Below are 14,057 nucleotides of genomic sequence, written 5' to 3' on the forward strand. Positions count from 1 at the left end.
CCAGTAGTGGGGTTTGACCTATAGCCTTGAAAGCATGTATGTACTACAGTCTGCAGGGAAAAAGACAAATACAATACTGAAGAATTGGGTGGACTTGTTCACCACCATACTTTATTACTGAAATGCAGTGCCTCATCATTATTTTACTGTTATTGATTTCTACCTTCTGCTGGCACAAAAGCAAGAGAGACTTGGAGAGTTTGTATGCTCTGGGAATCCCTGAATATCTCACCTGCTCCTGAATGAATAGAATAGAGATGAAAAAGATGTTATTCCTAGACTTGCAGGGCCGAGTCTTGAAGTATGTTACTGCCTCTTCAAATAAAATGCTCATTGAAGTTAAAGGGAATTTTGCCCCCAGAAAACTTTAAATGAACTCAGACTCAGTAAGGACCATAAGGTTTGGTAAATGGGAATTATGGATGGAAAAGTTTGATAGATTGTCATGTCCAGCTCTTTAGCCAAAGCAAAACCATTGCCTCTAATAATTCTAAAAGGCTTCTTTGCTTGGACTAATTTAAAATGTTGAGTGATGCAATTTACACATTTCCATGTTACTTTAATTTCCACAGTAGATAAATTAAATCAGGTTTGTGCACCAGTAGGTTTCACTTTAGAGCATTTGTCCACTGGTGAAGTATGTTGGTTTTGCATATCAGTAATAAATTAAAAGTGATTATGAACCCAAGAGCTCAATTAAATACACAGTGCTTTGGGGAAGAAGATAAACTTTTATATGGAGTTAGTAATTTGAAAATATTTTTAAATATCATGTATATTTAATAGTTACAGGCATATTTACAGGAATATACATTGCAGAATCCTATTTGAACTGGATGCACTCTGCAGTTCATTACTTTTTGTCCATTAGTAATTACATTTATTTTCTGAACAGTAATTTATCTATTTTTACATCACAGTGTTAATTGTTTGGATAGCTAGCTGAAATCTCTGTGGCAGCCATACCCAATTAAGTTTCACTGGGTACCAGAAATATAAGTAAATGATTATATTGAGTTCTCTGTATCTATGCAAGACTGTTAGATGCATCTAATAATTGAATTTACTTTATAGAACAGTATGTTAATTGTTTTAGGACATAGATGACTGTAAATTTCAGTTCTGTGTTTGCATTCAAATTGATACTGGGAAAGCAGTCTGAAAGACAGCGAGCTCCAAGATTTGAGGAACAGGAATGTCTTGTCCCTTAAACATCGGTTAAAACTTGTAAAGACAAAAAAATTATCATTTAAGAGTTGTTCAGAGAATTGGTGTGTTTTAGTTAAAGTACTGTTAGGACAAGTGTGCATACTGTAATACACCTATTTCTTCCAATTGAGAGACAACTGGTGTTCCACAACACTTAGCAACTCCCCACGACAGGATTACTTACACTAATCTTGCCACTTGCAATTACAATGTAAACAGAGAGAATTACATGTCATCTGGTGCGTGGGTGGCAAGTAGCTATGTGTCTAATGAGGCGATTAGAATTTGTTCCAAAAAGTTGGGTTTTTTAAGCTGCCAATTCTTTCTCTCAAATTTCTCAAGAAATTATTGGAAACTTAAGAATTGTTTAAAACTGCCATAAACTTGGGGGGGGGGGGGGGGGGGGGGGGAAGCAAAAATCTCCTTTTTAAATAACTTCTTGGAAAGATGCTCTTCAAATTTCCCACTACTGATTATACAAAATGTTGTTTCTATGTAAACTTTTTGGCTGTCTCTGGTGTGGAGTTGTTCCTGAGTTTCACTGGCATGGGCTTGACAGCTAACCAGTCAGTCTTATAAATGCTCAAAACCAGTAAGTTTTCTCATGTTTCCACACAGTACCTATTAAAATATAAGGAGTAGGCAGTTCTCTTTTGGACTTCATGTATGCATAGAAATTCCTTTACGCTAGTAAGAAAAGCACCTAGGGACTGTTCAGGTAATATGATATAAAAGTAATAGTCCTCTGCAGCTTCAGTGAACTGGGATGTATTCTGAATGGCTTGTGTGTATTTGTGGGATGTAAAAGATGATGATATTAACTGGCAGAAGAGAGAAGCTGGGAAGTTAGCAAGAGATGAAATTAGTACTGATAGTAACACACAGCTAGTGGAATAAAATCAGATTTTATAGACCGTAAACTCATTTATAAATCTGCTTCCTTGCTTCTTTTTCAGTCCCATCTTGATATCCTGGAACAAAATAGGAACCCCAAGAAGGTTTACTGGAGGCAGCAGACACTCTGCCAGACACTAGGAGGAAATCCATGCCCATTGCTCACAATCACTGCCATGCCAGACTCTAAAAAAAGGGATGACTTGGAGCAATTCTGTAAGTAGCCAAATGAAGCATTAAAAAAGATGCTGGCGACTTGCAGTCATGTCAGCAGTGGCAATGACAACCTGTTTTGTGAATGTGTTGATTTTCTTGCCTTTCTCACTTTCGAAAAAGAAATCTAAATATGGGGAATAGCCAGTTACAACACTTTTTAAAATTACAGATTTATATGGAGGAGGGAGGAGAGCTGACACCATTTTTTACTTCAAATGTTTCTTTAATAATCTGAAATAATTACAAAGTTCAATAGCAAATATCTCCAACAGCAAGAATCTGTGTTCAAATAACCAATTTAAAGAGACATTTGAAATTTTTTTGTTTATTCCAAATGGTTCGAGGTCTCACCTGGAATACTGTGTCCAGTTTTGGGCACCTCAGTACAAGAAGGACATTGAGGTGCTGGAGTGTGTCCAGTGAAGGGCAATGAAGCTGGTGAAGCATCTGGAGCACAGGCCTTATGAGGAGCGGCTGAGGGAACTGGGGTTGTTTAGCCTAGAGAAGAGGAGGCTGAGGGGAGACCTTATCACTCTACAACTACCTGAAAGGAGGTTGTAGTGAGGTGGGTGTTGGTCTCTTCTCCCAGGTCACGACCTGGGACGAGAGGAAATGGGCTCAAGCTGCGCCAGGGGAGATTTAGGTTAGATATTAGGAAAAATTTCTTCATGGAAAGAGTGGTCAAGCATTGGAACAGGCTGCCCAGAGAAGTGGTGGAGTCACCATCCCTGGGAGAGTTAAAAAACGGGTAGACGTCGCACTTTGTGACATGGTTTAGTGGGCATGGTGTTGTTGGGTTGTTGCTTGGACTGATGATCTTAGAGGTCCTTTCCAACCTTAATGATTCCTAGTTTTTATTTTCATTAACAAATAATCCAACCACCAAGCCAGGAAACATGAAATTATTACTCTACCCTTAATTGGTTTAGTGGTGGGCTTGGTAGTGTTAGGTTAATGGTTGGACTGGATGATCTTAAAGGTCTTTTCCAATCTAAATGATTCTATGATTCTATGAGTTATTTTGAGGTCTCAAACTTGAAAAAAAACCAAACGAAAAACAACAAAAAAAACCAAACCAAAAGTTTGAGATCACTCTTTCCCAGCTGTGGACAGAAATTGAAGTGTTCTTGTCAAATTCCAGCTCCTCCAACGTGCCTGGTAGATCCATGTGGACACAATATAGCTCCTTGCATTCTGTCAGAGCCCCACCTAATGGTGTACTATCTAATGGTAAATATTATAACTGCCACGTTACATCTAGAGGTGATTATTTTTCATTGTGAAATTCAAAGATTTAGACTTACAGTGGTCTTGATTAACAAGATTAAGATATGCAAGTTTCTGTAATCAACAACAAGTGATAAGAAGATTCTGGTTAGCATTGTATTGGGTTAGCTTTGATTTGAGAGCCTAAATGACTAACTACTTACATGTAGGTTGACTTTTTTCTTGAGTCAGTAATAAGGTATAAACTGATTTTTTTTTTTTTTTTAATCTCTGCTCTTCACACATCTGTAACACAGGTTGAGAACTTTGAGGGAGTGTGGAAATTTAAATTGTCTTAAGATCTTTTTGGATGTTAAACAAATATATATCATTATCTCACTGAGATATTAGACTAGAAGTATCCAAAGGGATTCTGTGATACAAATCACGTTTCTCATTGAAGACTTCTCCTTTCAGGGATATGTGGTGATACATGAGTAGGACTCCTCATAATATCCATGCTACATGCATAAACTAAAAGGAACCTCAAATATCAGAGTTGGTGAACATTATTGTTATCTTTACGTTCAGGTTTAGAGCACAGTGACTGCAGTTATGCTGACACTACAGTGTAATCATCCTGGGCTCATACCTTTTTATTATAATAAAATTATTATAAATCAAGCATTTACCCTAAATTAGAAACTTTCTGAACATGAACATGCTTTTCTAGGTTGAAATTTTAAAGCAAAATTGCCAAGTACAGGCTGCATGGGAATTCATAAGGTGCATGCACGTACACAACTTTAACGGCAGAAACTGGAGGCAGTGTCAGAGAGAAAATTGGATTGTTGGAGTTACTATTATTAGTATTATTTACACTACAGTAGCACATACAACACATGATTAGGGGGTTTGGCTGTGGTGACATGAAGAGAGAGTTCCTGCCCTTAAGCACTTTTGTTCCATGATAATGATGATATAGAACAGAAAACCAGTGGGTGGGAGTTGTAGTGGAGGAGGTTGGTTATATAAAGAAGCCTTTGGCACACTACAGATGATCACCCGGTTAGATGTTAGCTGTTGGCAGCAATTTTTAAACCTCATGGCAGAAGGTCTTAATAGAGCAACTAAAAGAAAGTAAGTGGGAATATTTTATTTGAGGATTGGAGCCATCCAGAAGAGGCATGCAGTGAACAACTTTTTCTGCCCGAGTGAGTATTCCATTCCAGTGAAGGTACAAAGCAAAAGCTAAGCTAATGTTTGGATTCATCAAAGCAAGGACTTGGAGTGGGTCAGTCACGTGATGAGTGACTGTGCTAAATACTGAATTTAAGCACCTTTGGCTTTGAAAGAACTTTCTGAAACGTGTGTTTTGTCATAGGAAAACAAAAAAAACAATTCCAAAATCTCCAACATTTTTCTAAACAGCATTCTTGCTTTCTGACCAACCCCACAACATGCCCAGGTCTGCAGTCATGCAAATACAGTGATCGGGATTAAAAACACTGGAAGAAAATCACAGGCCTGTACCAATGGAACTAAAGCAGGAATAGTTAAGGATGCTTTTACCTTTGGCAACAGACACAAGAGGGGAACATAACTGCATATACTAATAATATGCTAGACTGTATACCATCTACAGTCCTTGGGGCTAGCCCTGGGCTGAAACCTTATTGTGCTGAGTGTGGTACAGCCCGGGAGAACGCGTGGCCTCTGTGTATGCAGGACTTACAGCCTATGTTCAAGACAACGGAGAGGTACAGATGCTGAAATGAGGATCATGAGGAAATGACAACACAGTACTGACCAGTGCAATAATACCTCAAAAGTCACACTGCTTTTAGGGAGTATCACGATATAAATGTGACAATATTAGGAGTCATTGCCATTTTCTGGAGCACTGTATTCTCAGAGTGTATCAGAATGCCTTTTGCAGTGTTAAAAGAGAGTCTGGCAGGTTTCCAAAGGTCATTAACCTGTCTGTGAAGGCAAGGCTTGGCTTACTTATTCAGCACAGATTTGCTGAAAGATTCATAAAGGATCTATGAACAGTTTGGACGGATACTTGTTTTGAACGCTTCAAGGTTGTTGTAATATTCAGCCTCTGGGTTCAAATCCCAGTTATGTGGCTGAAGTCCTCTATTTTCAAGAGAAAGAAATATCCCTTGGTTTGCGATCTTACGTGAATTTAGTGGGAGCTTGTAGTTCTGACCGAAATGCCATGAAATCATGTGCCACTAAACAACTCTTCCTCTGAAGCTTTGCAATGCAATAAGATTGAGGACTTTGTAGATCTATCCATGAACCAATCTAACTCAATCAAAACAGAACGTGTAGAAACCCAGCTGTCTGAACAGAAATAGAAATTGTTTTGGGGAAAGGGTGTCAAGGCAAGGCAACGCAGTTTGTCTCAAGTTTCCAAGACTATAAAAGTAAACACCAATACTCTTAGGTGATGAAAATATTTGTTGTTTTATCAAGTGGGAGAACAGCAAGGATACACACCATGTTTTATGCTGTGGGGATACCTCTAGGCAAATCTGAATAATAACGTTTTGTGTTTATTTTGTTTAAGTGGCTTGATTAATTATGGCTTTTGGGGATGCACTTAGCCTAATTGGTGCTGCTTTGTGTGGCTTTGATCAGCAGTTACTTCTCAGTTTCCTCATCTTGTACGACATGTCCTTCTCCCTGTGAAGTGGTTTGGCTGGTGGAAGGACCTGTTTGTCAATATTTTCCATGCTAAAAACATAACTCAAAAGCAGCAACTTAGAGTTAAATATGAAGAGACCAAAGGGTGAAGGTTTTCCCAGTAATAACTCCCATTGGTTTGTACGGTCTCCATGCATACGTATTTCAGCTTGAGAAGTGATGCGGAGCTCCAGCATTGGGGAACCTGGCACATGGGTAATGAATAAAAATTGATAGCCCTTGTTCGTCTTTCTGGTTGTGGCCAATTAATAGTTTTCATGAGCTTCAGTCATTTTGCTTTCCTATCAAATTTGTTATTTCTCTTTTGTACATTTGTTTGTACATTCTCCTTTGTACATTTCTCTGTTGTACAATCTGTACCTTGAGAGATTCTTTTCGATAACACCAGTGCCACAGGTAAAACACAAAGCTCGCCAGGACTTTGTAGCTGTTGCACATAATTGTACTTAAATACTCTAAATCCATCTCTCATATAGATACACGGGGAGTCAGAAACATCACTGATGAGGAGGCATTGGGTGGATGAGTAGTGTTAGGAGGACAGTGTGATCAGCCCAGTAGGAGTGCAGTGGGAAGGAGTTATTGTGGTACTGGAGGTGCTGATAGAGTGGGAGCGGCCCAGGGACAACGAGGGCATGGCATCCTCTGTGTCAGCTGTGCTTTATTTTCCTTGCTCAACTCTTTCAGATTGGTCTTGTCAGGCTGTTGATTAATGTGGCCCTAGGATGGTTAAATTTGTCTGAGTTTAAATTTATTAACGTGTGCCTTGTTAATGGGAAGCACAAGCCATGCATGCTCGCAGGAGCTGCACATTCACTGCATACTGAAGGGAAGAAAAATGGGCTGCTGTTTTCCTTCATTATGCCTTGTTTATGATGTGAGGCTTTGTTATTCACTTTAGGCTCCTTTCTCCTTCCTCTTTTTTTGTCTCCCCTTTATGTGATGGTGGTGTACTGAATAACTTTTATTAAATGCTCAGTTCTGAAACTGATATGAAGAAAGAAAGAAGCAAGCCAGGAACATTTTGGCTCTCTGTGCTCTGCATCTCGGTTATGCAACAGCACAGTTACAAACAGCACAACTTCCGTTCACACTTGATCAATGTCTGTGGGTGCCTGAAGACTACAACAGAAAGTCCAAGACTGGCCAGTGGTGCTTGTACAAAGAGAAATGGGGTGGTGGTGGGGGGTGTCTCCTTTTTGTTTTAAACTTGCCCTTCCTGCCATCATAGGAAGACCGAGCATCCAGCAAGGAGGGATGTCCTTGCTACTTATTCTAACTGCAATATCCCCCATAGTCCTGTGATAAAGCCATTAGTTTCCCATTCTGACGGTGTGTGGGAAGCACTAAGGGTGAGACAAAGGGACCATTTTTTGCCTCCTCTGTTATCTGTCTTTGCCATGTTCCTCTTTCCCTCCTCCTTATTCCTTCTTACGAAGAGTTAGACTCTGCAGATTTGACCTTCTGTACTACACACAGAGCTTTTCCTCAGAAGACTGTAGCTTTTCTCAGAATTATTTAACCCCCCCCCCCCCCCCAAAAAAAAAAAAGACAGTTTTCTGTAAGCTTGCACGTGTGGTGAGCCTGCACACTCCACCTGACTTGGATATTGAATCATGACATGTGAGTCTGAAAAGGAAAGAAGTTGGGGAATGGAGAGGAAAGAATGGTTGGGCAGGCATTTACTCTTTGGTGACTTTGTTCCTGGCTATGTTAGGTCTAGCCTTAGCTATTGTCTGGTGAGAGTTAAAGGGCCTTTCGAAGGGAGAGCAATTCTCAACACCATTCAGAGCATTCTCAAATGAATGCAGAAACAGTGAGACTGATAAAACTTCCAATCATGGTGCTGACTCCCTGCTCAATGAAGATAATAGGTGCTTGCAGAGCTCTGATTTTCTTGGGTTAACAGCATGCATGTGTACTCAGTAATGGTTTGCAAACCCTTAATTCACAGTGTTATGCATGCAAATGTGCGGTATGTAACTGTGTTATGCTAAACTCCCTGGCAGACAGCTGACTTACCCTGCAAGCCGTAGGATACTGTTGTAAGCGGCAAAGCAAATGGACAGATTAACTCTTCACAGAAGTGTAAGTAAAAGATCTAAACACTCATACACATGTGATGATAAAATTGTCTTCCAGTTAAGAAAGTAGAGGACACTGATATGTTGCTAATGTTAACAGAGTGATGGAATTAAAACCACAAAATGCAAAATGACTGATGAGAGAAAGAGTTTACACTGTGCTGTTTTGAGCTTGCCATGTGAGCGTTACGCGGGAGGGGTTTCCTGGCTGTGCACTGAGTTGGGGTGGGTTAGCTCTCACCTTTAGTTAGAGAAGGGAAAGGGGAGGACATCTCTGAAGTGATGTAGAGTAAGTGCCATTCTGGTTAGTGCTAATACAGAGGAATAACTGAAACAGTCCCAAAGGAATTCCTTACAGGAATGAAGATTTCGATGGGTCTAGAATGGTACAGCAGTGCACTGCTTCAGCTGATGACCACCAGCATTGCTGTGTTCTCAGCTGATATATGCATCGTTATGTTGCCACGGGGGTTAATCCTGCATCCACTGAGAACAGTGTCACTGTGCAGATTGGGGTGGGACAGTCATTGTTTATGGTATCACAAAGAAAGTAATTGCAAAGCTCTTTTCATATCTGGTTGTACTGTTGTGATATCTATTAATAACACTGACTATGCAGTGTGTTATGAGTATTTCCGTCAGTCGACACACCTGCTGAGTGTCCTTTTAGCAGTGTGTAGCATTATAGAGTTGAATTGTGGGGTTTAAAGTTAAATCTAAATGTCCCAGCTAATTAGCAGCAGCAGTGAGGGAAATTAAACAAAATATAACACTAGCAAATGGATTTGCATCTGTAATAGCTGTCACTTTGAGCTGATCTGTCATCACATGTCCTCTTTATGTAAGGCTGGGGAAACCATTATGAATATTGTCATAAAGAGATAACGACACCTGCTTATCTTAAATGTAGTCTTTTGGGGTGCTGAAACACATTTTCTGCCTCAGTCTAAGCATGTTTCTAGATGGGAAGAGTAACATTTTGGGGATAGGTATGGCAGGATGCTTGTGCCCTTTGAATCTGCAGATGCTCCTAGAAGTAGAATGAGGGATAAAGTGAGACTAATGAGGTGTGTTTACTTGGTCTCATCTTAGGCCTACAGAGTCAAAAAGACATAGTTGCTGGGAGAAATATTCTAACATATTTCAGTTTGCTTGTATAAGCTATTTAGATGGTTGTTTTGCAACTTTGATGTTTTCTCAGAAAGAGACAAACCCTTTACCTTTAAATATAATTTGCATCAAAGAGCAATTCTTGAGCAAAGAACAGTAGAGGATGTGAATTGCAAAGGCCACTTATGCAGGATACTGGGAAATAATGATCATGTGGAAAATGTACACAGTTTAATTAAGCACATTGATTAAATCAATATGATTCAAACAGCTTAGTGCTCCAATCAGCTTAATCTCATTAAATGTAATTCAGGCCTCAATAATTGATTAATAATGCATTATAGTTTATGAATTATTGACTCCAAGTTATTATAACTGTGCCTGCTCCCTGCATGGCAACCAGTGTTGCATGTTAATTATGAAAGGCTCAAGCTCTTTTCTCTTGAATAACTTTTTCAAAGCTGGAGATGACATATCTTCTAGTGAGACAGGGATCAAATTAGATCAACACCTTATTGGAGTTAGTCCGCCCCAAAGGAAAATGCACTCTTTAAAGGAAGCTCTCATCTAATAATGTTGAAATAGGGAGGTAGAATGACCTGCTTTGATTGGTAATGATCTTTCAAGCAGCCAGAAGAACTGCCTGTAGCAATTCAGCTGGAGTGCTAACCTGGCATCGTGCTGGTTGGAAACGGTTCACAACAGCAAGCGCATCTGTTGTTCTTCTAGTGTCATTGCGTGCTATACCTCCTCCAGCACACATGCACACAGTATAGCCAATGCTGCTGAACCCTTAGGTCACATTTGTATGCCAAATATAGAGCAATCCAGTTCCCTAGATCTGTCTGGATGCTGAGTGGTCTCTGTGAAAAGGACCGATAGGCTTGTACAATGGCATCTCTACACTGCAAGTGTCATACAAGAAAAAAGAACTGTTGCTACTATTGATGAAAGTTGCAGAAGAGAAACCAAGAACTGAAGAAAGCCTCTGCTCCTCAGGTGGCCCCCCTATTAGACTGCATTTCCACTGAATGTGGACAAAGGATGTTGTCTCAGATAGATTGTTTTTCTAGCTATCTAGGTACTATCTAGGTATCCAAATTGCAATCTTATGCAGAAAAAGTCCACTAGCATCACGTTTCCTTAAAATATTCCATTTACAGAACCTGTTCTGCTTTTTCCTTTCGTCTCTTCTCTATCTATTCCTTATTTGTGATTATAGTTAAAAGTGAACAGATTTTAGTGTGTATAAAAATTGAATGAGAAGATGATTATAGCAAGCTGTGGAGAAAAACAATTTTTTGCTTTATTCTTATGTCTGCAATAGTGAATTTTGTACCTTTGTATTCCCCTGAATTGAAGATTTGCTCCTAATTTGCAGGGGTGCCAGGCAGAGGTGCTGGTTCCTCTCTTGCTTTGTACGAAACACTTTGTTTTTGGTGACAGGAAGAGTCAGCTGTTGTGAAAACCGTGATCCTGTTTTAATGCAGTAGCAAAGAAAGGCTGAATAAAATTGTTGTCTATTCTACAGTGCTAAATAATTACAGAATTGAGAATATGATTTTTTTTTCTGCTTGAATAGGCAGTTTATCGAGCATCTGAAGCCAAAGCAATGATCTCCAGATATGCAACACTGATGATATGTGTCAAATTTTTTCAAGATTGTCTTGCAATTTCAGACATCTCTCTTTTCTTTCTGACATCCCGGTCACAACAATGTGGCAGCCCATTGCAAAAAGAGCAGATAAATTCTTGCAAAGCCATGTTCCTGTTCGAGTATCCAGTCTACTGCCCTAAAGGTGGAAGCTGGTTGAACAGAACATGAAATTTGTGAGATAGACACATGGCTGCCTGCAGACCAAGGCCAGTATTTTCTGTATGTATCAACTGCTCTTTGAATCCCAGCATTTGGTGGAACTGACTCAGCCAGCACAGCTCTGACACTATGGTCAGCCTTCTGCGAGTTTGGCAAAATGTATATTAGTATATATTGAATCCAATTAGTCAAGACAGCAAGTAATACACAGAAAACACTGAACAAGGATGCTAAAAATGCCTTCAAGCATAGGCAACCACAACTTTTTTTGCAACGGGAGAAAATAAATGTTAGGGTAATCTCTCTTTCTCTCCCACCCTTTGCCTTATGCAGCATGCTTGCAGAACAGCCATCTGAAGTGAGATAATTTTTACTGCAGTGACCGCTCTTCATTCATCCATAGTTTTCTGCATTTATTTTTAAAATAACCTTCCTTCTGAAATTCAGAGATTTGTTCTAAGGCCTCCTCTCCTTAGGGGATAGAGCTGCAGAATTTTCTGCTGTTTCTTTGGCACTTGCTCTGTTTCCTTTCCTTGTTTGAATTACAGCAGCCTCATCTTTGTCCCGAGAGACTTGTAACCTTTGCATATCCTTTCCAGAGAAGAAATATTCTGATTAATAGCAACATTTTCTGGAACGTAAGTTAGCAATGTCTTTTTTGTTAGTATGGACTTGGGCTAGAACATCAGTAGTGCTTAGCACTGGCTGCATTTCAGTCTTCCAGAATATCAGAGCCTTTTCTCATACACTAATGTATTAAACGTCTTGAAAATCTAAACCAGCACATATCTTAGCCATAATTATTTTCATTTGTGATTGGTTTGTCAAGGGCCTCAGAAGTGCCTTCTCACAGGAGTGTGGTACTTCTTGTATTTCTTTATAAGGCATTAAAAATTATGTACGAAACTGAAAAAGGTTTAGTCGTATGTATTTCTTATATTGTTTTGGAAATTTATAGCCAGCTGCTTGGAACATGCCTGTCTTACAACACCCCAATGCCCCGGCCTCATTGCAGTAGAGCTACAAGCTGCTGTAGGGGTGATAATTTGCCCAAATTCTTGCCTTAACAGAAGGGGAAAAAAAAATTCATCTTCTCTCCCCGAGGTGGAAACACTTCAGGAAAAACCTGTAGATGCTGTGCTTCCAATGGCCAATCTGTATATCTGGTAGAGGTATTGAAATACAGCCTGGCAGAACCCCCAGGCAGCTTTTACTCCCTCAAATGGTGAACAAGCATTGAACTGCTACTAGGTTTCTATTATCAACTTCAAATCGTGGCATGAAAAAAACCCCTGTATTTCAGTGAGCTGCACATTTCCCATGCCTGGCCATAAATTCCAGTCACACACAGTCCCGTGGGACATAAGCTAAAAGGTCAATGTGGTACTGTATAAATTAGCCAGAGAAGGATTTAAATTGAGTTAAATCTGTTCCGAACGTGACAGAGATGGGCTCTGTGAGGGAGGACATAATTTTAGGGTCAGATTGACTGCGAAGACTGAATATCATTATGAGCAATATGGGGTGAAGAGTTAACGCTTGTGCCTCAAGGTAAAAGCAGTGGTCAGGAAGGGATTTCTTCCGGCTGGTCACAATATTGCCCAACTGGGCATGTGTCTTACTGCACAGGTTATTGTTTTTCACAAATTACAAGGTCTGGAGCACCTGCTGATGCAGGGTATAAAGTGGGTCAGCCTGAAGGTAGTTGGGTTTGCCCCTCAACACCTGTGTTAAATCAGTTGCTTGTGGTTGGTAGAGCTGAAGTTGTGGATGGTGTGGCAGTCTGTGGATCACCCTTGCTCCTTGAATAAAAGGCCAGTAAAAACATCCCCATGGCTCCTGGGTTAGAAACCTGCTGTAAGGTAAAAAATGGAGTTTTGTAACACTAGAAGAGTTGCCTGTGTGTATTTATTATTATTATTATTATTATTTCATGTCTGCCCTATCTGCTCTCTGTAAGGCAATTAAGAAGTACTCCTCTCAGAAGAGGAGATGAGCTGCTGGGCTGTCCCGGTGACCAGTTGTTCTCCCTTCTGTTTGGTTCTACCTCCTCACTGATGACTACTAGGCAAGCTGTGGTCAGAAAGTAAGGGGCAGGACAGCTGGCAGGTTGGCCTTATGAAAGTAATCCGTAGCTGGAAAGCTCACCAAGCGTGGCGTGTGTACCAGCTGCTGTCAGACCCACACAATTGCACTTACCATCATAGAGAGCAGTTTTTGTCTCCGGTTCAATATTTTTTCCTTTCTGGAACAGAAAGGCTGTGCTGATACACAGACTGAGCTAGATACACATTGCTTTCTGATGCCTGACAATCTCATGGGAACAAACTATTTTTTGACTTGTGCTGGATAGCAAGATTGGGCAGAGTGGGCAAAAAGTGGGCTCTGCTGCTCCTCTAGCAAACCATTGCTTTTAGTTTGGGAACTCAACTTGGGGATAATTTAGGGGGAAGATGGTCAAGTCTTGCACAAATTGTGTTAAAGAATTACTAGGCTGTGACAGAAACCAGAGTGCCTCCTGCTAACAGGGAAGCCTGTTACTCTTGGGTGTTTTTTCATGATCCTGTGAATCTTGCATTTCCCACTCTAACAATAGGCTTCTGCTACACACAGGCAGACCCTTCGTCAACACACAGAACTAACAGACTGCTGGGAAACAGTGTGGGTGGTATTATAATTTTAATGTTGTTTTCACCTTTATCCTTCTAAATTGGGAAGTTTCTTGGTGATTTTAAATCTTGGCTGACTGGTTTGGAGAGACTGCGGTTCACTTCAAAAAAAGAAAAGTCATTCACCTGATACCTCAA

The 14,057-nt window shown here is 40.1% G+C and overlaps 1 protein-coding gene across 1 annotated transcript in view; it reads left to right on the forward strand.

The window, feature by feature from the left end:
• AGBL1 (AGBL carboxypeptidase 1) overlaps nt 1-14,057 on the forward strand; it is a 279,320-nt gene that overhangs the window by 73,120 nt on the left and 192,143 nt on the right. Inside the window, exon 16 of the mRNA XM_075714164.1 lies at nt 2,166-2,319. Coding sequence (XP_075570279.1) covers nt 2,166-2,319 — 154 coding nt within the window. The remainder of the gene's footprint in view (nt 1-2,165; nt 2,320-14,057) is intronic.

The sequence above is a fragment of the Pelecanus crispus genome, chromosome 7, assembly GCF_030463565.1.
Source record: "Pelecanus crispus isolate bPelCri1 chromosome 7, bPelCri1.pri, whole genome shotgun sequence".
In the NCBI taxonomy this organism is placed as follows: domain Eukaryota; kingdom Metazoa; phylum Chordata; class Aves; order Pelecaniformes; family Pelecanidae; genus Pelecanus; species Pelecanus crispus.